The sequence below is a fragment of the Doryrhamphus excisus genome, linkage group LG3 (assembly GCF_037039965.1).
Source record: "Doryrhamphus excisus strain RoL-2023G ecotype Guam linkage group LG3, RoL_Dexc_Guam_v1.1, whole genome shotgun sequence".
Taxonomy (NCBI): Eukaryota; Metazoa; Chordata; class Actinopteri; order Syngnathiformes; family Syngnathidae; genus Doryrhamphus; species Doryrhamphus excisus.
In genome coordinates, this window is record NC_136359.1 from 2,548,356 (window position 1) to 2,570,056 (window position 21,701).

General features: G+C 41.8%; 4 protein-coding genes across 6 annotated transcripts; 2 read left to right on the top strand and 2 right to left on the bottom strand.

Annotated features, from left to right (window-relative positions):
* The first annotated feature begins 77 nt into the window (after positions 1-77).
* Positions 78-2,727, top strand: LOC131128135 (uncharacterized). Its single transcript, XM_078789460.1, has 2 exons — positions 78-326; positions 1,047-2,727. The coding sequence occupies exon 2, from the start codon at positions 1,071-1,073 to the stop codon at positions 1,482-1,484; it is 414 nt and encodes a 137-aa protein (XP_078645586.1). The 5' UTR covers positions 78-326; positions 1,047-1,070; the 3' UTR covers positions 1,485-2,727.
* A 1,397-nt stretch (positions 2,728-4,124) lies between these two features.
* On the bottom strand, positions 4,125-7,593 carry spring1 (SREBF pathway regulator in golgi 1). Its single transcript, XM_058070722.2, has 5 exons — positions 6,851-7,593; positions 6,331-6,487; positions 6,109-6,260; positions 5,803-5,916; positions 4,125-5,180 (listed from the first exon to the last, which is right to left on the bottom strand). Exons 1-5 carry the CDS (start codon positions 6,944-6,946, stop codon positions 5,097-5,099), a joined length of 603 nt encoding a protein of 200 aa, XP_057926705.1. The 5' UTR covers positions 6,947-7,593; the 3' UTR covers positions 4,125-5,096.
* Positions 7,594-7,638: 45 nt separating this feature from the next.
* rnft2 (ring finger protein, transmembrane 2) lies at positions 7,639-19,068 on the top strand. 3 transcript variants are annotated; one of them, XM_078789450.1, is made up of 11 exons: positions 7,639-7,784; positions 7,870-7,947; positions 8,169-8,713; positions 8,790-8,866; positions 9,002-9,102; positions 9,367-9,520; positions 13,222-13,371; positions 17,332-17,397; positions 17,485-17,586; positions 17,660-17,836; positions 17,907-19,068. In XM_078789450.1, exons 2-10 carry the CDS (start codon positions 7,901-7,903, stop codon positions 17,792-17,794), a joined length of 1,377 nt encoding a protein of 458 aa, XP_078645576.1. In that variant the 5' UTR covers positions 7,639-7,784; positions 7,870-7,900; the 3' UTR covers positions 17,795-17,836; positions 17,907-19,068. The 3 variants fall into 3 exon arrangements, with proteins under 3 accessions (XP_078645576.1, XP_057926682.2, XP_057926685.2); XM_058070699.2 differs by having other exon boundaries at positions 8,187-8,713; positions 17,907-19,066; XM_058070702.2 differs by lacking the exon at positions 7,639-7,784 and having other exon boundaries at positions 7,871-7,947; positions 8,187-8,713; positions 17,907-19,067.
* LOC144898218 (uncharacterized) lies at positions 19,065-21,551 on the bottom strand. Its single transcript, XM_078789252.1, has 3 exons — positions 21,515-21,551; positions 21,102-21,459; positions 19,065-20,713 (listed from the first exon to the last, which is right to left on the bottom strand). The coding sequence occupies exons 1-3, from the start codon at positions 21,549-21,551 to the stop codon at positions 20,536-20,538; spliced, it is 573 nt and encodes a 190-aa protein (XP_078645378.1). The 3' UTR covers positions 19,065-20,535.
* Positions 21,552-21,701: the final 150 nt, after the last annotated feature.

The window sequence follows — 21,701 nt, forward strand, 5'->3', positions numbered from 1 at the left end:
ATAAACCAAAATAATATATAAAGAGATTTTAAAAATATTATTATAAGTGTGCCCTTGCGTCCTTTTCTTTGTTTGCAAGCATTAATGCAGTGTCTACATACGTCCACTACGAGGCAGTGATGAGCACATGAAGGAATTGTCTCTGTGGTCATGATGAATTCATTATACCTTACATCCATCTTTCCTCAGCGCTGGTTCTGGCGTTCCTGACCCTCCAGTGGCGCCCGACGCTTCTCGCCACCATCCGTTGCCACGACATCTTGGCCAGACTGACTTCTGTGACGACGGCGCTTGGATTCGAGACCAAGCACCTGCTTGTGGAATACGTAAGGGTCCTCCTTCTTGTCTTTGAGTGTCTTTTTGCCACACTCGTGTTGCAAAACATCCACTTCTGTCGACACATGACAAATGTTACGCTCGTGGTGGCACATCAAACACATTCCCAACTACTGTACAGCTATGACCGTAATATTAGTAACATGGAACTTCTTCTTTTTGCAAAGGAAGTAACACATCAGCTTCTTTGGAAGACTGTTGCTGCATTCAGGAAAATTGGGAAGTTGTAAATGCAGGCATTTCATGTTACTACAATAAAACTGGATTTCTTTCTGAGGCATGACATTATTTTAGTTTAATTTTCACAAGAAAAAAAAATTATCTAAACTAAAAAAAAAAAATTAATCCTGCAAAAAATTAAAATTTCCTCAATTAAAAAATTTAATGATTTACTTTTGATTTTAAATGATAAACATTTTTGCTTTTATTATTTTACATGGCTTTTTATATGAAATGTATTTTTTTTGATAAGAACAAATATGTGGCTTTAAAAAATAATATGCTTTTTATTTTAAAAATTTTGAATGTTTTTTTTAATCCAGGACCTTTTATATTAATGTATGATTTTTAAAAATATGGCTTTTTAAAATGTCACTATATAATAAAAATACATATATGTGTGTACTATATAACTTCCTGTGTGTAAGTGTTATATAATACATATAATATTTGCAACGTAATAAATAGATCTTCATCGCTTTCCCCCACAGAGGACCTTCCACGGCCTGACCAACATGGCCCCCCACCACGTCCCCGACGCCACGGTCGTGGGCAGCAACTTCTCGGAGCAGCTGCAGGACATCTTTGCCAAGAGCGTGCAGTACAACAAGCGTATCGCCAATGTGGAGGACTACCAGAAGAACGACTGGCGAAACCCAAAGTCCGTGGGCGAGCCTCTGACCCAAGTCAAGACCAGTCTTTTCAGCCAAATGAACCTTCTGAGGGTTCTGGCCCAGGTCATCCAACCGGACGTCCCGCTGATGACGGCGGCGCCTCCTCCGCCGGCCGACAGCCACTCCTACGCTAAGAAGATGTACGGCTTGAGGGCCATCGTGGGCTTGGGAGACTGGCTCTCACAAGTCTCTCAGGCCCTGGAGGCGGCCCCAGAGGTGTGTGATGTCCAGGTGACTGCGACTGAGTCCTACTGAAGGATCCTGCTTCTGCACGGGGTTGTAGAAAAAGTGTTCCTTGCAGGGGGCATCAGAGGGTCTAGACCTGGCCTGATCCTAAAACTGATTCACCATTTATTGTTATTTTGCACAAAAAACACTCCCTGACCCGTGGGTCACTACTGGGACAAACTGGGGGGAGTCAAGGGTTCAGAGCTCCGCCTAGGCTCTAAGGTCTGGGAGGTAGTCGGGTCTGAACTTTCCTTTTTTGCTTTATATTCTTTTATTAGAATTTATGTTGTAAATTATTTATTGAAAAGTTCTGCTCTGGTTGTGGGAAACCCCTGCAGACCTCCAAGTGGTGTCCAAATCCAGAAGGTAGTCGGGTCTGAAGCTGTAATTCTACTGTTGGTTTCACTGGGTCTGAATTTTGCAGATTCCTTGGACATTGATAGAAAACTTGTTTTTCTGCTCAGGTTGTGGAATAGCCAACGGACCTCCAACTAGCATCCAAATCCGGAATGTAGTCGGGTCTGAACTGGTATTTTCCACGGCTGGATTCTGTGCACTATTTTATTAGACCTTCATTGGGCACCAGAAAATATTCACTGAAAACTCAAAAATCGGGTTGCACAAATCCCAGAGTCTAGATCCAGAAGGTAGTTGGGTCTGAAGTCGTAATTGTACTGTTGCTTTCATTAGGTCCACTACTTGGACACAAATAGAAAATCTCTGCTCAGGTTGTAGAAAACCCAGGTGGAATCAAGGGTTGCAGACCTCTAACTAGTATACAGTTCCAGAAGCTAGTCGGGTCTGAGTTTATATTTTTTATGAGACCATTATTTTGCTCAAAAAGGGTCTTAAGTTCAAACCTCTGTACAGGCCCCAAAATCCAAGTCCAGAAGGTAGTCGGGTCTGAAATAGCAATTCTACTGTTGCTTTCATTAGGTCTGAATTTTGTACATTGGCCATTCCTTGGATGCAGACTCAGGTTGTAGAAAAAACAGGCAGAGTCAAAGGGGTGCAGACCTCCAACTAGGTCCAGGTCCAGATGGTAGACGGGTCTGAACTGTTGAGCACGTGTTGTTCTTCTATAAGAAATGACTTTTGCACAGAAATACTTCATCCCTTCATTCTTTTGCACTGACGTCTAAACCCTTGTTGCTTAAAAGAGAAAATCTGAGGGAGATTTTCCTCTTTTTGTTACTTATTACTGCAATGCCATCTATTTTTCTAATGCCATATACTGTATATGATGATTTTTTTAATATGTATTTTTATTGTATGCACTATTTAACAAGTAATTTTTTTATAAAATCTGTACTTGTACATTAACTTGCATATGTTTTCTTTGAAGTTTTCTTTGAAGCTGCAGACCACTTCCCCTCCAGGTAGTAGGGTCTGAAGTGATGCTTTCCACCGGTGTATACTGTGTTTTTTTTTTAAATTGCAACTTTATTTTGCACCATGAAATTTTCAATTCTAAAGTTTTGCTCATTCAGGGACTGCAGGCCACTTCCCAGCCCACAGAAACCAGGTCCAGAAGTTAGTCGGGTCTGAACTGATGTTTACCACTGCTGAATTTTGCATATTATTAACTTAATTTTACGCACAAGAAAGTGTTTATTCAAAGATTTGGCTAATTTGGCTTCAGAATTCAGGTTTAAAATGTAGTCGGGTATGAACTGATATTTTCCACTAGTAAAATTTGTAGTATTTTATATTTATTAGAATTGAATTTTGCACCCCAAAAAAGTCTTCATTCATAAGCTGTGCTCAGTAAGGGAGTGCAGACCTCAGCCCAGGTCCAGAAGATAGTTGGGTCTGAACTGACATTTTCCATACTGTGTATTGTTTTTTTTTTCCACAACTTATGTACAAAAAAAGTCTTCATTCCAGGACTGCACATACCTCTTCCCAGGCCACAGAATCCAAGTCTAGCGGGTAGTCGAGTCTGAAATGATATTTCCCACTGCTGCTGTTGTGCTCAGTTTGGGAGTGCAGACCTCAGCCTGGGCCATATAATCCAAGTGAGGGTAGTCGGGTCTGGAATTATATTTTCCAGAGGTCAAATTCTGCTAATTTTGCACAAAAAATGTCTTCACTCATAAGTTGTGCTCAGTTAGGGAATGCATACCTGAGCCCAGGTCATAGAATCCAGGTGCAGAAGATAGTCGGGTCTGAACTGACATTTTCCATTGCTGGATACTGTTGATTTTTTTTCTATTACAATGCAAATATGCACAAAAAAGGTATTTATTCCTAAGATTTGCTCATTGAGGGACTTGGAGACTTCTTTCCAGACCACAGAATCCAAGTCTTGAGGGTAGTTGGGTCTGAAATGGTATTCCCCACTGCTGAATTCTGCATATTATTTTGTTAGAACTTCATTTTGCACAGAAAGTGTCTTCACTCAAACTTTGTGCTCTGTGAGGGAGTGCATACCTGAGCCCAGGTCATAGAATCCAGGTGCAGAAGATAGTCGGGTCTGAACTGACATTTTCCATTGCTGGATACTGTTGATTTTTTTTCTATTACAATGCAAGTATACACAAAAAAGACCTTTATTCCTAAGATTTGCTCATTGAGGGACTTGCAGACTTCTTTCCAGGCCACAGAAGTCGGGTCTGAAATTTTATTTCCCACTGCTGAATCTTCGCAGACAACAGAATCCAGGTCCAAAGTGTATTTGGGTCTGAAATGATAGTTTCCACTACTAAATTCTGCAGGCTTTCATTAGAACTTAAGATCTACATCCATACGTTGCACTGTTGTCCAGGAGGTAGTCGGGTCTGAACCCATAGTTTCTACTGCAGAATTCTATGTATTCAGTTTTGTTGGGGGTTTTTGGTTGGTGTGTCCACATACAGAAGTAATCCAGTCTGAGCTGATGGTTTCCATTGTAGTCCAGTTTTGTTATGCTTTTAAGAAATGAATTTTGCAGCAGGGCAACCGGTCCCAGAACGCTAATGGCTGACGTATTATACTGCAATTTTGTTTTGATCATGTTGGGAATTGAAAAGCTGCTCAATCCAACGTGATGTTGCTCCCCGGTGGCAGAATTAATCAAGCTGCCAAAACCACCAACCAGTTTCCTAATTAGGACATTTTTGGTTTGCTTGCTCAGCCTTCAGGATGATTAATTGTCCCAAGCCCATCGGCCCCCGTGGAGGCACCGTGACAGGGTGCACAGAGTCACCGCTTTGGACTCCAGTCATGGTGGAAGATGTGGACAGATTGGAAGTGAGCAGCATGAACTTCTGTAATTATCCAATCCTGTATTTTGTTCCTTACCAAAGACACTTCCTTATTTGTTTCCATGTTGCGTTTACATACTCACAGTTTCTTTTACTTGATTCCAAAACATGCACCATACATTTGATGACACAGAGTTTTAAAGTACAACGGCACACCATGGAGCCTAGACCTCCACCAAATCTGGACTAAAGGCAAAAAAGGCTTCACTACACATCTCCAAATGCATAATACCTGCCTCGCCCATCGACACTGGTGGAGGGGACGTGACTTCATGAATCATGCTGAACAAAGAGCTGCCTAGTGATCATCACGGATGACTGGATGGAAGCGGTTAATGCACTTATGAAGTGTAAATCATCATGAAAAATATCAACAGAGTCTTTCCTTTCCGTCTTAGAGTACAAGGAGTTCCGGAGGGCTCTCCCCGTAGCAGTACTTGGCTTGAGGGTTCCGGTACGTGTTCTCATGTTGGACACTCTGCAAAAACATTTGTATTGTGAGCGGGTGCTGGAAACAGGCTGATTAGACAAACGTATAAGGGACGCAACACCTTGACAATGTGGCTATCCAGATACCGATTCAATTCTGATACCAGATCTCTGTTTGCTTTAATATTATTATTACTGGAGTTGGCGTACGTTTGCTGATATTCTTCTGGCTACAATCGTTCATACTCTTTTGACTACATTCGCTGATATTCTAACTACGATTGTTGATACTCTTTTGGCTATGTTAACTGATATTCTCATAGCTACACTCATAGCTTTTTGCTACATTTGCTAATATTCTTTTGGCTATGTTTGCTGGTATTCTTCTAGCTAAGATCGGGGATACTCCATCTACGTTTGCAGATAAGTTTCTGGCTACTACGTTTGCGGGTATTCTTCTAGCTACGTTCCCTGACACTCCTTTGGCTACTTTGCTGATATTCTTCTTGCTACTCTTCTAGCTGCATTGGCCGATATTCTTCTGGCCGCGTTCAACAAAAAGTCAAAGGGTTGGAAACCGTAAACTTCCGATAAGTGAACTGAACTCATAACCATTAGCTGATTTTCCCTTTTGCAGGAGCAGCATGTTTGGTATCGACCCGGCCACCTACTTGCGAGGAGGTGCGACACTTGGCCAGGCACAGCTCAAAGATGTCCTCCACGGCAACGAACAGGTTCTGCAAGCCTTCAGCGGCGCGGTTGAGGAAGCGCTCCAGGAGAGGTTGCTGAAGACGAGAGGACACACAACCCCTTGCGTCACCGTATCACATCACACGAGACCTCAGCAAATCTCATGAGACTTCAGCTGGGTGAGCATGTAAAAGGTTAACTCCACAGGTATAGTGAAAAGCATAAGTGAGAGACAGGACAGGAAATAACCTAAATAATAATTTAGATTGTACATGACTGATGCTTACCTTATCGGGCTGGAGACAACAAGACACGCAGTACTCGTACACGCTGCAGCAGCCGTTAGCCAAGCAGCTTTTGCAGACGTACTGCCGCGTGCTGGGAGCGTTGACGTTGCAGCAGCCGTTCACCAGCAAGTCTTTCCTCTCGCACACGTAACCTTAAAAAAAAGTCCGAGTTAAAACCTTTAAGGCGTGGTGCTTCCCCAACGTCAGGAAGCGAGCGCTCACCCAGCTCGTCCGTCAGCAACATTTTGCCCTGAATGGAGTTCCTGCACTGGCTCATCTGGCGACTGCTGTTGCCCAGGTTGAAGCGCACCTTCCACGGGATGCGGTGGTCCGAATCCCTAACCTCTAAGAGCGTGCGGTCCCGTATGATCCGCTCCTCCTGTGCAAAACACAAACCCCCACACATTTGGTGTGAGTAAACAGTGTTGCTTACTTCCTGTGTGTGTGTGTGTTTCACGTGCGTCACTCAGACCGAAAGTGGGATGAAGTTCTGACACAAGTGAGAGTCAGAATATGACAAACGTTTTCTTCCCATTTTCCACACATGCAGCAATATTATATTCCTTCTAGATCGTAATGGAGACTTCTCGGGTACACCAGTTAAATAAGACAAAAAAAAACACTCCCTGTTCAACCCAGACATGTTTTGTAATGGTGACAGTTTGACCCTGGAACAGATTATTTATATTCCCATGATATTCAAAGGGAAATGGTTTTAAAGTGGATTGTGTTTGCTGTGTACCTGTTTGAGTGTACTGGTGAGGAAGTAGATTAGAGAAAGCCCAAAGACGACTCCCAGCACCCAGCGCTTCCTCAGGAGCCGACGAAGGACCATCATGGCATGACTTTGACAGACAGACACCAGCCCGAAACATCCAACCTCCCGGATGTCAATCTCAGCAGCTAGCTGTGACAAAGCTAGCTTGTTCCACCAGAACACCACAATATGATCACTCGGAGAGCTCACACAACCACATGAGTTCTAATTAACCCATGCTATTTTATAAATGCACGTAATCGTGTATTTTTTCGACAATAAAACAACGCGATACTGTGACGGGATACGTGAATAAAAATTAGCCTGTTTTGTTAGCTTGCGAGCTAGCCCCCAACCTACTCGCCTATTACAAACACAGCTACTGCACAAATGGAAACTCCGTTGACAACAAAATGATTCGCTAACGAAATCAAAAGTTACATATTGCGCAGTAAACAGCTGTAATGTAAACCACCCGCGAGTTCGTAATTCCGAAACAGCAAAACAACCGTGCAACACGGAAGCGGCGGAACTACCACATCATTACGTCACCCCGGAAGTTGACATAACTGGCGCGGCGAAACGTCTATCGAGGCAGAAATTAAGGTAGCTAACCTAAAATTAATCATGCAAATCGCCGGAGAGGAACTTCGAATAAATTAAGCTACAATTTCATAACGTACGATCGAATTTTAGCGTTCTCTATTCCGCATCAGCAAAACAATCCTACAACACGGAAGCAGCAGAACGACAAAGTCCACTGTGATTGGTCCGTACGTCATTCCGTTAACCCGGAAGTTGTTAGCCCTGTAGCGAAACAACACTGGTGCGGCCAAGCGTCTGTCAGAGCAACAATTAAGCTAGCAAATGAAAATTAACCATGAAAAGCGCCGCAGGGGAACTACTCCAACAAATTAAGGTACAATTTCGTAACGTATCACTGAAGAATCATATCTTTGAAGTCAACAGTGATTTTGACAGAGACCCTAAATTTGTCTCATCAGGGCTGCTTCATGTGCTGAGGAGCGGTGTGCCATGCAGAGGAGACATAGCAGCAACACTGATGGCATGCCTTCAGAAAGGTGGGCATACAATGTCTATTTTACCACATGATAGATAATTATCTACAAACCTAGTTCACCCCAGTGTGTCATAGCATACTTTAGATATAGAAAGCGCATCCCTGCTATAGAAATGTATGGTGGCGTACATGCTACAAGCACCGAACTGATCCTAAACCAAAAACCACATAAATGTTATTTTAAGTATGACTCTTGAATTGCAAAAGACACATGTGATGCAGATGTTTCTGTCTGTTCAGAAGTCGTAGCCAAACTCTGGGATCAGAGAGCAGCCTGGACGAAGGTGGCGTGTTTGACTGCCTGAAGCCCGACTCGCCCACGTCACCCCAACAGATCTTTTCCGGCTTGGTAGGTGTCCCTTCCGGGACTGTTTCCTCTGCCCAGTTCCAGGCGGCAAGTTTAGTTCTGGGCTCCCCCCCGGAAGTTTTCATCCAGATGACAGCGTCGACTCGAGAAGAAGGCGGCACCCGCCGCCCTGAGGTGGCCCCGTTCCTCCCTCGGCCTCCCCAGCATCACCACCACCATCACCACCAACACCACCATTTCCACCACCCACCCCTGCAGCACAGGACCTCCTCTCTGCTCCAGCAGGCCACGGCGGCTGCCGGCTCAGAGAGGCGGGGCTCCAGAGAGGAGGGCGGCCAGGATGACCCATCCACGCCGGCGCCGGCCTTGTCGGAGCTGAAAGCGGTGGTTACCTGGCTGCAGAGGGGCTTTCCTTTCATCCTCATTCTTCTGGCCAAAGTCTGCTTTCAGCATAAGCTTGGTAAAGCCGCGCCACAATCTTGCTAACTGCTGGCATTTTTCATGCCCGCTGATGTTATCGTGCATTTGTGTGGCAGGTATCGCAGTGTGTGTGGGGATGGCCAGCACGTTCGCCTACGCCAACTCTACTTTTAAGCACCAAGTGTCGCTACGGGTAAACAACATTACAATACAATTACAGTGGAGCTAATTACAGTCCACCTGTGGCTGTCCAAATGAGCCACAAATATATAAATGTATAAGAAAGACCAAACTATGGATGATTAGCATGCGTTTGCATGTGTTTCAGGAGGAGCGCTCGATATTGGTCGCCCTGTGGATCATGCTGTTCCTCTCTGGCAACGTCACCTACGTTTACTACGCTTTCAGCCAAGAGGAGCTGTACAACAGGTACCAGCAGACCACCTCTTTGCCTGCTACATCACTTACGTTCAATTAAGTTCCTCTTTTGTTGTGTCGGCCATTTCATTTGTTCTTTCTGTTGGCAGACCTCCTGTTCTTGTCTGCTTGTGTCCTGTGAGTATTCATTTTTGTCTTGATTGTTTTTTTTTTTTTTCACATGACGTTCATGAGCGTGGCTGTTGCGCGTCATTCTGTCACAATTGACCACGAAGCATAAAGTCACTCTGCTTATTGCATGTGTGTTTCTTCCAGCCTCTTGTTTTCCAAGCCCAACCTCAACAGCCTGGACTTCTTTGACCTCATCTGGGTGGTGGGCATCACAGACTTTGTCCTCAAGTTCATCACCATCGGCCTGAAATGTGTCGTCCTTTTCCTGCCCAAGATCCTCCTGGCCTTCAAGTCCAGGGTGAGAATCCTCAAGTCAAACACACTTCCCTTCATTCCGGAGAAACCACGAAATAACACGGTGCAATCTTTTGAGATCGGTCGACCTCTGTTTTGTTTGATGAAAGATGATCATGAGGACCTACTAAACTGCTAGTCAAAGATCCTCTAAATGATAGCAGCGCTGTACTAAAAAAAATGCAAATGAAAGATTCTTCATTTAACAGCAGCGCTTTTCTGCTTTTAAGAACCTACTGCCCAAAACGCTAGTCATAGATCCTCTATGCGACAGGAGTGCCCTCCTTTTTAAAGAGCCTACTGCAAAGAAAAACCTACTCAAAAATCCTTTATATGTCAGGAGTGCTCGACTAATTTTTAGGACCCCCTGCAAAAATAAATGACAGTCAAAGATCCTTTATAATAGAGGAGAGCTCTTCTGTTTTTAAGAACACCATTCAAATCTCCTCTGTATGCCAGGAGCGCTCAGCTGTTTTTAAAGACGTTCTACACAATAAAGTGAGTCGAAGATCCTGTATATGACAGGAGTGCTCAGCTGTTTTTAACAACCTACTGCCCAAAAACGCTTGTCAAAGAGGATCTATATGTCATTCTTCTGTTTTTAAAGACCTCCTGCAAAATAAACACGGGTCAAAGATCCTCTATATGACAGCAACACTTAGCTGTTTTTAAGGACCCTTAAGGATCCATTACAGTATATGACAAGAGCGCTCTCCTGCTTTTAAGGATCTACTGCAAAATAAAGGCTAGTCAAAGATCCTTAATTTTGTATCATTAGGAACCGGCATTAAAACAAGGAATCTGAAGGAACCTAACCCTATTTATGTGACAGGAGTGTTCTTCTGTTTTTACTGACCTGCTACAAAAGAAACGCAAGTCAAAGAGCCTGCATATGACAACGGTGCTCTTATGTCTTTAAGACTATACGGCCAAAAAAGCTAGTCAAAGATCCTCTATACTGTATAACTGGAGCAGTCTGCTGTCTTTAAGGGTGCATGGGCATGGGCGCACAGTTACGTGGCCCTGCTGTTAGAAGATGTAATACTTTCCAGGGGGCAGGATGCTGACTGCAGCTTATTTTCCCCAAATAACAAAAGTCGGATAAAAATGTAGAAAAGAGGAAATCATCTTCTTCCCCTATTGCTAAACTTGACAACACATAACTCTTGCACTTGCTTAGCAACACACTCTTCCTTTCGTTTCTTGTGGTTGCTCACCAGGGTTGCGTACATCTCAGGAGGGATCACCTTTCTCACAATCATACTTTGCCTTCAAAAATGCTTTACATATGTCCTCACTGTGCTCCCAACTTCCTCGACATCATGAACCAACTCTTCCCTTGTTATTCTGGGCTGGTCCCTCAGCTTTCTCAGAATCATCTTTTGCCTTCACACATGCTTTTTTCCCCTTGACTGTGCTCCCAACTTCCTTGACATCATGAACAAGCTCCTCTCTTGTCATTCTGGGCTGGTCCCTCATCTTTTTCACAATCATACCTTGCCTTCACAAATGCCTTATTTCCGCACTGTGCTCCCAACTCCTTTGACATCATGAACCAACTCCTCCCTTGTCATTCTGGACTGGTCCCTCACCTTTCTCCCAATCAATCTTTGCCTTCACAAATGCTTTTTTTGCTTACTGTGCTCCCAACTTCCTAGACATCATGAACAAGCTCTTCTCATGTCATTTTCACAATCATACCTTGCCTTCACAAATGCTTTATTTCCTCACTGTGCTCCCAACTCCGTTGACATCATGAACAAGCTCCTCTCTTGTCATACCTTGCCTTCACAAATGCTTTATTTCCTCACTGTGCTCCCAACTTCCTTGACATCATGAACCAGGTTCTCCCTTATCATTCATTCTCGCAGTGTGGATCACGTTTTGTCGTTGTGTCGCTTCTTCTTCTCCTCCTCATCTCTTAGGGCCTTGCGATATAATTTGTCGTAAACTGGGCCCCTAAGACAAATCCCGCTTAGGACCCCTCTGTGTCCATAACTGCTAACTGCTGTACTACAACACTACAGAGTACTCAATAGAGCGCAGAACTTGGCCCTGGCCTGATGATCCTCAACATGTCTGTCTGACGTGTTTTGTTGGTAGTAAAGCCGTGCCACTCGTGTCCACCACAGCCTCACCTGGTAGATCACTTCCCCATTTGACCCCAGAAAGTATCGGCCATTAACCGTACATATACAGTGCTAACTAACTTTGAATTAACAAGGAAATCAAAACATAGCCTCCCAGTGTTGTGCTTCACTCTAGTCGTGTAATGAAAGGGAAACCCTTCCAGAGAACCGTGAGTCACTGTAATGAATATTTTCATGTGAGAGTATTCATTGATTCCAGACAAATTGCTGACTCTCTGCAAAAAGACACAAAAAATAGCGTTAAATGGAATTTCATGGTGCCCGAACTCTCACTCCCGCATTGCATTCTCATTTGCCTCTTGACCCCTGTCGGCCATAGTGCTTGCCGAAGTGCCATCACTTCACTTTACTGAAAAATTCCACATGAACAGATTTAAAAAAAAAAAAAAAAAAAAAAGGAACACCCTGCCTTTGCATTAAAAGGCAGCAGCTGTACCATTACACCACCCTAGGCTGACCATTGCTGTTTTTTTTGTAATTTTCCCAACTACAGGAACTATGTTTTGAAGTAATCATGATCGTATGACTTTATTCCTATAATATTCTGCCATTATTCTCATAAACAGACATAAACAGAAGAAAAAAAATTAAACTGTATTATGGAAAGCAGGACGTGAACAAATGTAACAGTTACTGATTAAAAAGTACCAGATGGAGGGGTAGGATTTAATAAGCTTTGCTTCTTCCTACTCCTTTTGGACATGTGGAACTGGGAACTGATTATGGGATGCACTCAATTGTAATCTGATGCATGTTCAAATGAAATTAAACCATTATAAAATAACTTTTTCACCAACCATTTCATTTGTTTTGTTTGTTTCCCACAATATTACAACTTTAGTACTTTTAAGGATGAAGAAAACATGGAACCGTGACTGTAGTAGGAACAAATAAAGGAAGTTTTGTGTCAGCAGACAAAGGAGTGGCAGTCGTGAAAGCTAAAAAAAGGAGAAACTAAATAAGTCTTAACTCCTTGGCTGGCGTTCAAAGCTTAAATTTGACAGTTTTGGCGTGGGCGTGATGGGCACGGTGGGACATGAGGCTGCGGGGACAATAAGGAAGATGAATTAGGCTCTGCTGGGGTCTTCCTTTCCTTGCAACCTGCCTGCGAGTGCCTCTTCACCCACAGCCATCCATCTTTGTCAGTGGGCATCCAGGAAGTTATTAGACCAGCCAATAGAGCGACTTGCAGGCAGTGTCTCTCTGAGGTGTTAGCGTGGAGCAGGTGGAGAGAGCCGCCGGCGCCTTTTTTTTCATTGTGTCGGCAAAGCGGCCTGGATGGCGGCCATGTTTGTGCTGCAGGCGCGCCTTGCGTTTAAGCTTTTAATACCACTCTGCTCTCCGCTAGATAGAAAAAAAGAGCCGGAAGACGTTTGCTGCTTTTTTGAGTTAAGCACATGCGCTCACCTTTCAAGTTTTGGCCAAGTGGTGCTGGCTACCCCTACCCAATCCCCCACCCCCCATCTAATTCAAGTAGATTTTTCAGAGAGGCAAGTTCACCGACTTGCATTCAGAGCACTCCGGTAAAGTGTTCTTAAACTTGACTGTTTTTCAGGGCAAGATCTACCTGCTGATGGAGGAGCTGAGCCAGCTGTTTCGGGCACTGGTGCCCATCCAGCTGTGGTACAAGTACATCATGGGAGAAGAGCCCTCCGGAAGCTACTTCCTGGGAGCGACGCTCATTATCATCTACAGCCTCTGCAAGGTGCATTTTTACCTCCGCACGTAGTTTATGTTTTTGCTGGCGTTTGTCTTTGTGTTCAATGTAACTTGAAAAGTTCTGAATGGATGATCGGGATCTGGATCCCTGTCTGGATCCAGGATTCCTTAACATTGTCAGCCAGGACCATTTTCGGTATTTGTGCATATCCATCCATCCATTTTCTATAATGCTTACCCTCACTTGTTTGGGGCATTTAGCCTTCCCGGTACATTGCGTTATCATGCTAGGTGTTAGCATGCTAGCATGTTAGCATGCTAACATGAGTAAACATGAACAAACAAGCATTTTTGGGGATTTTATGAATATGGAATAGCAGACACTTAGCATTATCATGCTAGTTGTTAGCATGCTAACGTTAGCATACTGTCATTTTGGGCTACTTTCATGGGCAGACACATGTAAACATTTACCACTAGCATGCTGGGTGTTAGCATGCTAACATGAGTAAACATGAACAAACATAAGCATTTTGGGGGATTTTTATGAATATGGAATAGCAGACACTTAGCATGCTAGGTGTTAGCATGCTAATGTTAGCATACTGACATATTTGGCTATTTTCATGGGTAGACACGTAAACATTTACCACTATCATGCTGGGAGTTAGCATGCTAATGTTAGCATTGCTAGCATGGTAAGCTGAGTAAACATGAACAAACAAGCATTATTTGGGATATTTTTGAATATGGAATAGCAGACACTTAGCATTATCATGCTAGGTGTTAGCATGCTAACATAATTATACTAATATTTTTAACATTTCAGAGGTAGGCACTTACAATACAAAAAAACCTAGTCCTTTCATGGCAGAGGAATATAAATATGTAGATAAAATAAATGTAGGACTAATGTTTATCGTGTACAACACAATATGGAGGAAACTGTAGTTTTGGTTTTTTTTTTTTGCATTTTGTAAAACTATTTTTCTTCTTATTATTACTATGAACTTAAATGTTTTTTTAAGTCTGTTTTCTATATGGATATTTTTTTTTCAATTTGTAGTATTTCAAGTGATTATGAATGTTCCATTTGAACTTTTTTTACTTTCCATTCACATGAAATCCAGAGAGTCATATCAGCTGCAGGAAGTAATTCCCCTGAAAGCAGAAGTTTCCAAACAAAACACCACCCCCCGAAACAACAAAAACGTTGCTCCTGAGTCAATCTCAACTCGACTGCAACAGGTTGAGCTACATATAAAACAAAAATTTCAGCAAAGAATTAGATTTGCATAGTTATATTTTTATGCTTCACTGGTCATTAAAAAAATATTTAATTGACATAATTCTTCTATTACTCATTCATTCATTTTCTACCGCTTATTCTCACAAGCGTCGCGGAGGGAGCTGGAGCCTATCCCAGCTGTCTTCAGGCGAGAGGCAGGGTACACCCTGGACTGGTCGCCAGCCAATCACAGGGCACATATATACAAACAACCATATTCATATAAAAGATTAATTTATTATAATTGGGGATGTCCGATATTGGCTTTTATGTTGATATCCAGTATATTTATTGATTTAATTGACACATTTGTAGATTTATTTATTGATTTAATTAACTAATGACACATTAAATTGATTTTTGCATATGTATTTATCAAGTTAATTAATGCCGCATTTATTTATTGATCTAATTGACACCTTTAATTATTAGCAGATTTATTTCTTGATTTAATTATTTGACGAAACATTTAATTAATAATTTAAATATTTATTTATTCATTAAATTTTGTCCCATTTGGTCCTCCATGATGCTGTGCCGATGCATCTTTTATAACTTTTAAATGTGAATGCATTCTTATTGCAAATGTTGCTTTGAGCGCTGCAGCCTTCCAACCGAGAGCCCAACTGCGCCTCTTCAAATGAAAAACCACCTCTTTCATTCCAGTTTCACTTCCCAGCTTCCTCCATGAGAGCGATTGTGCAGTCACGTTATCGCAAACGAACAATGACAATGTGATGACAGATCCGTCTGATCCGTTCCCACGGCTGTCATCTTTGACCCATTCTCTTAATATACCCTGAGCCATCCCTTCGTTGGAAGTGGGAGGACGCTCGTCTGGCGGACTTCGCCAGGCCCGGTGGTGTGACGGGCCGCGGCTGCCAATAGCAGCCGTGGCTTTTTGCATATGAATAACGCGGCGGAGGAGCTGTCTCAAGTTATGTGTGGCGATGACTTGACACGGAAAAAAAGAACTCAGCAGGTGACACAAGTCTGAGTGGACGACGGCAGATGAGGAAGACCGCATTCCAGAGGCCCACGCTCTGTGGAGGAAGCGGCGCCTTCCCGCAATTAGCTTTACATTAGCTTTAAATAAAATATATATATATTTAAAGCTAATGTACACATCATTGTATTCATTCTAGTTCTTGCTGGAGTACCCAGCATGCCTTGTGGGCGCTTTTTAAACAACAGTTTAAGTTTTTGTGTCATGTTGTCAAGCAGTTGGTGGCTTCTAACCCTGCAGTGTTACGATGCCATCTACTGGATGATGATGTCACTACACTGCATAAATCGTCATATCCATTCCATACCAAACCTAAGTGGAAAGTCCAGCAATCATGATAAAGCAGATAAAGACTCATTTGAGGGGGAATTCCCACTCGTAGTGACAGATTGTCACCGCCGCGTTGCAAGATGAAACACTCTTAATGCACAACATCGTCATCAAACGCACTCATTTCTTCATATGATGCACACAGAGCAACCAGCAACTCTGTGCTCTGTCTCCCTTTTGCTTCATGCTGTGGGGTGTTCAGGCCCCCTCGGAATTTTTATTCACGTATCCCCGTTACAATTGGCGTACCCCACTTTTGGAATCACGTTTGCTCTTTTTTGCTGCTGATTTTTTAAAATTTCTTTCAATACAGTATTTCAACTTCTTCAATCATCTGTATAATTTTTTAAATATATAATTATATAAATATGTTTATAATTATATAATTATACTATTATGTTTATAATTATATAATTATATGATTATATAATTATATAATATAAATCTAAATCTATCTATATCAAAATATAATTATATAAAAATATATAAAATATTACGACTGCTACTAACTGTCGTTATTTTTCCTTACAATATTGAGTTTTTTTTCTTGTAAAATTGCAACTTTTTGTTTCTGATATTTTGACAGCTCTTTTTTTCCATTTCTGCTATTTTTTGGTCAATATTCCAACTTCATGTCATAATAATGACTTTATTCCCATCCAAGAGGTCACGAAAGACCCCACAACAACATCCTAAGAACTGTAGGCCTCACTTTCCTCAGCTTAGGTCAGTGTTCACGACTCCACCATAAGAAAGAAACTGGGCAAAAACGGCCTTCATGGCAAAGTTCCAAGACCAAAACTGGCAGTGGTTTTTGGAACGTTAAGGCTTGTCTCAGTTTCGCCAGAAAAATTTTTACGGTCCCCCAAGACAAGACAAAAGTCGAACTATTTGGAAGGTGTGTGTTTCGTTACATCTGGTGTAAACGTAACACCGCATTTCAGGAAAAAGAACCTCATAGCACCAGTAAAATATGGTGGAGGTAGTGTGATGGTCTGGGGCTGTTTTGCTGCTTCAGGACCTGGAAGTCTTGCTGTGATAAATGGAAACATGAATTCTGGGGAGAATGTAGAAGGAGAATGTCTGACCAGCGGGACAATGAACCAAAACACACCAGCAAGTCTGAAGACTTTGGGGTGTCCTAGTCCAAGTCCTGACCTGAGTCCTATTGAGATGCTGTGGTATGACCTTAAAAAGGCTTCATGCTGGAAAAGTCTCCATTGTGGCTGAATGACAACAATTCAATTGAGTTGCTGTTTTCGACCCACCTGGAATGGATCTGCGACCCTTTTTGGGTCCCGACCCACCACTTGAGAACCTTTGTCTTAGTTGACAGTGTCACATAGTGACCTTTTGATGTTATGTTTTGTGTATTCCTTTAGTCTTTCGACGTCTGCGGCCGAGCGTCCGCCCTCCGCAAGGCTCTGGTGTTGCTCTGTCGCCCTCAGGTAAGGCTCTCCTGTTCCCGTCTTTACGACTTTACGACTATTCGCCGTAACTAAGCATAACGGTGACTTCCTTTCCCCATCCCGCAGAGTTACGGCGTGCGAGCCGGCAGCCAGCAATGCAGCGAGGCCGGCGACGTCTGTGCCATTTGCCAGGCCGACTTCCGAGATCCTGTAGCCCTCCTGTGCCAGGTAAGGCGATGGTGGTGGCGGCGGCGGCGGCAAACCAACGCTTATGACGGCATGGCTGCTTCTCCCCCACCAGCATGTGTTCTGCGAGGAGTGCCTGTCATCTTGGTTTGACCGGGAGAGAGCGTGCCCGCTGTGTCGCTCCACTGTGGTGGAGACGCTCCGATGCTGGAAGGACGGCACCACCTCCGCTCACTTCCAGATCTACTGAACTCCCACCATCTTGTCCACAGCCGGTGGACACACTCCCAGCGTAAGTCCTAACCTTCATAAACACAGTCAATCTCATTTGCATTCAGTTTGACGGTTACATATTTTTACAGGCTTTTAAGTGTGATGATAACCATAGAACCAAAAATGGAACACACGCTGTCACCGGATAGACGGTACAATTTGGACTTTTTCCTGCTCAGTGCTTTTATTTTGAAATGTCTGCTTTCTGTTACTGTTGTATCCTACTAAGAGGGATCTGGAGGGCTGTGAGTAGTTTTACTTAGTTTTTTATACTTCTCGGCTTGACTTCTGAGGTGGTGCGGTATACGGCAGGGGTTCTCAACTGGTGGGTCGCGGATCCATCCATCCATTTTCTAGGGCATGCAGGAGCCTATCCCAGCTGTCTTCGGGGCACCCTTTTACAAAATATCTGATTTTGTGGTGTTTTGACAATTTAAATATATGAATACATGTTCTTCTCATTTCTCAAAATGTCCTTAAAAATCATCTAAAATGTACTAAATAAATAACTAAATAAATATAAAATTAAGGCTGAAATACAAGTGAAAAAAATTTAATAAAAAATTTAAAATGTAAACTAAATAAAATACAAAATGTGTAAAATAGTGCAAATAAATTAAAATGACTGAAAAATACAAATGACTAAAAATAAATTGAAATGGATTAAATAAATGTTAATACATTTAAAATAAAATTACTTCTAAGTGTAAGAAATAATACAAATATGTGTAAAAAAAATACTAAAAATAAATTTAAATGACTTGAATAAAAGTGTTTATAATAATATTAAAATTACTTAAGTGTAAAGAATAAATATACGTAAATAAAAATTTATTAAATACCGAAAATAAAACTAAAAATAAGTAAGATTTAAATAAAAACTAAAAATAAAATTTAAATATAAAAGGGTTGCAACTCGGTGACCACTTTGAAGCCGAGACCATTTGAGAACCCCTGGTACAGATTTTGGTAACCGTCACACCGCAGCGGCACGGCGTGAAGTGTGGCTTTAGCAACATTGTTGTTTTCATGTTTGACTCCCTTGAATTTAGAATTAGGCACACGGGTGGAAAAAAAGGATGTATTTAGAGGTGAGTCAAATCCCAACCCCCCACTGTGTGTGTATGAATATGTCAGCCAGTCATCTTCCTACTCTGTAATGTGTCATTCCTTGTAACTTATGATTTATTGGCACTTATGGTGAGTCAAAGTAAAACACATGAACTCATCCTCCCAAGGATTCCTCTCTTTATTGAAAAGCTTCTACATCTAAACAATTAAAAAAAAAAAGTATACACGCGTTAGAAAAGGCTTTTCACGTTCTTATGCACATGCACTTATGCTCAACTACGTCTAAACACTTTTAGCAAGACTTTATCATTGCAAAAATAGATGTATTTACATAGCTTATGTGTAACTGAAGGGTGCATTCATGAAAAAAATTACAAAAATACAAAAATTACACATTTTTTTTCTCATATGACAACTTTAAAAAAAATTGCAATATTTTGACTTAATTCTAGTTAAATTACAGCAGTTTTTTTCCATTTCTGCTGTTTTTTTTAATTCCTAACTATTTCAATTTCTTGTAAATTTTCTTTTAGTAATTATGGCTTTATTCCCCTAATATTTTCACTTAATTGTCGTAGGATTGTAACTTTTGCCGAAACCTAATTTTCCCAATTTTGTTTTCTTTTGCTAATAGTCTTGATTCTTTAATATTTCAACTTTAAGCTACTCAAATTATTTTTTCTTAATTTTATGTTATTCTTGTAAAATTGAAAATTGAAAAAGTTTTTATGTTAATATTTTCACTTTTTAATATTTTTGCTAGGCTTTTTTAGTTTTCTTGAGTTATATTTTTAGCCAAGAGCCAAAAAAAAACAGCCACAGACTGCAAATGACCCCCGGGGTAACACATTGGACACCTCTGCATTAACTAATTAATTTTGGCCATAATTGATCAAGTACATTGTTTTATTTTTTATGTTTATTTTAACTCAAGAGGGGTAAAACATAAAATGTGATTCCCTCGGTTATATTCTTGACATTTAAAATAAATCTAAAACAATCGACTAATTTAGGACTGCAATAATTAATTTTGTCGATTAATCTGAAATAATGTATTGGAAATGTGGCAACAATGTCCATCACTGTTCTCCAAAGCGAGAACTCATGTGTGTGAATATGTTTGTTTTTTTTCCAAAAAACAAAACAAAAAAAAATTGTTCTGCGTTCATGCGTGACTATAAGGAAATTAAAAAACATCACACCTCAGAGGATGAAATCAGAGGATATTTACCAAAATATTTACAAAAAATTACGAATCGAGTGCTATAATAGTAGTTGATTAATCGGGTGATTGATTAATCATTTATTAATTGCTGCAGCTCTCGATTAATTGATCATTGTGGCCGCATTTTAGCATTTTTACTTGACTTGGATCCCATGTTATGTTTGATTGGCATTGATTGTCCCCGTTATTTAACAGAAAGTTGCTCACAAACAAATATTGATTGTAACAGCTTAGCTTAGCGCCGAAGTGGAACTAAGAAAAATAACAACAACAACAACAGAGATTGCTTCGCCATGAGTCTATTGGAAAAAAAAGTTCATACAAGGTTGCGGCATCAGACGCTCTGGCACCGTGCAGCTCCATGACGCTCGAGGAGCCCAATTAGTGAGCTTTCCCCTCCGAGCTACCAGGGGAGCATGACATCACCGCATGTCGCTGGGAGAAGAGGGGGGGCGCCGGTGCATCAGCTCCTGAACCGTGCTTGCCTCCGTGCTGAAGGTACGATCTTCTGTCGCCAAGCGTCGCTTCAGGTGGCCTCCAAACGTTTGAGTCGGGATGCGTGCACGTCTCTTTTTGTCCCCAGACATGCTCAGAAGACGTCTGTGGACAAGGGACGCGACATTCCATTCAATTTTGTGAAAATTATATCTTTTTTTCATATGTTTTCATAATAATTTTAGTTTATTGTCATTTTTGGATTACGTTCTTAATATATGGCATCATTATTCTGGAAATATGAGGACCTTTTAATTGTAATATTAGAAGTTACTTTGTTTTCATAATATTATATTAATATATATCGTTTTGTGACGTATTACATATTTGGGGTAAAATTGGGATACTATTGTATGATCATAATATACTATTTTGACTTAATAAAATGTTTGGCATCTCAAACTTACCGCTTAATTTTCAAAATATTTCTATAATATATTTGAAAGTCATTATTTTGTGGTATTAACGTAGGTCACGTGATCAGCCGACGCACCTGTTGCCGCCTACAGGGGTCTCATCCTCGTGGCCAGCATCTCCAACACGGTCCTCCACAGGTGGTCCCAGCGACCGCTGCCCCCCGGCGCGACGTCCTTGGCCGTCCAGCTTTTGTCCAGGTGGTCCCCGATGAGCCGCAGACGGGACGCGAGCACTTGAGCCGCGCAGCAGGTGGGCGTGCGTGCGGCGTGCGCGGCCACGAGCGGCGTGGCGGGCCAACAGCACATCTTCGTCGTCTTCTTCCTCCCGATGATGATGATGATGATGGTGATGATGAAGATGATGTCCTGTCCTTTGAGTGGTGCTGATGCGCGAATCCCTCTTCTTGTTTTCAAAGCTTATTTGTTCACCGCCCACTGCTTAATTATTCATGAATCGGTCACGTGGTAGGGGGTTGACGTCATCTCTTGCCGTACTGGAGAGAACACTTTACCTTTTGAAACAACATGGCTACTCCTCAGACCACGTTATTGTCTTCTAGACATTTCCACTTAACTCCTTAACTCCACTTATTTATATATTAGATGTTTTAAACATAAAAAACATTTACTCGTCACCCCTGGTGTAAGTTTTACAATCAAACTAGACCCGGAACAAA

Coding starts and splice junctions, on each gene's coding strand:
- rnft2 (XM_078789450.1), top strand. CDS start 7,901: ATGCAGAGGAGACATAGCAGCAACACTGATGGCATGCCTTCAGAAAG. Junction 13,372..17,331: donor TCATCTACAGCCTCTGCAAG/GTGCATTTTTAC, acceptor GTATTCCTTTAG/TCTTTCGACGTCTGCGGCCG. Junction 17,398..17,484: donor TGTTGCTCTGTCGCCCTCAG/GTAAGGCTCTCC, acceptor CCCATCCCGCAG/AGTTACGGCGTGCGAGCCGG.
- spring1 (XM_058070722.2), bottom strand. CDS start 6,946: ATGATGGTCCTTCGTCGGCTCCTGAGGAAGCGCTGGGTGCTGGGAGTC. Junction 5,917..6,108: donor GTTGTCTCCAGCCCGATAAG/GTAAGCATCAGT, acceptor TCTCGTCTTCAG/CAACCTCTCCTGGAGCGCTT. Junction 5,181..5,802: donor AGTGTCGCACCTCCTCGCAA/GTAGGTGGCCGG, acceptor ATGTTTTTGCAG/AGTGTCCAACATGAGAACAC.
- LOC144898218 (XM_078789252.1), bottom strand. CDS start 21,551: ATGTTGTTTCAAAAGGTAAAGTGTTCTCTCCAGTACG. Junction 21,460..21,514: donor AAAGTGTTCTCTCCAGTACG/GCAAGAGATGAC, acceptor ATAATTAAGCAG/TGGGCGGTGAACAAATAAGC. Junction 20,714..21,101: donor ACCCCTGTAGGCGGCAACAG/GTGCGTCGGCTG, acceptor CCTTGTCCACAG/ACGTCTTCTGAGCATGTCTG.
- LOC131128135 (XM_078789460.1), top strand. CDS start 1,071: ATGGCCCCCCACCACGTCCCCGACGCCACGGTCGTGGGCAGCAACTTC.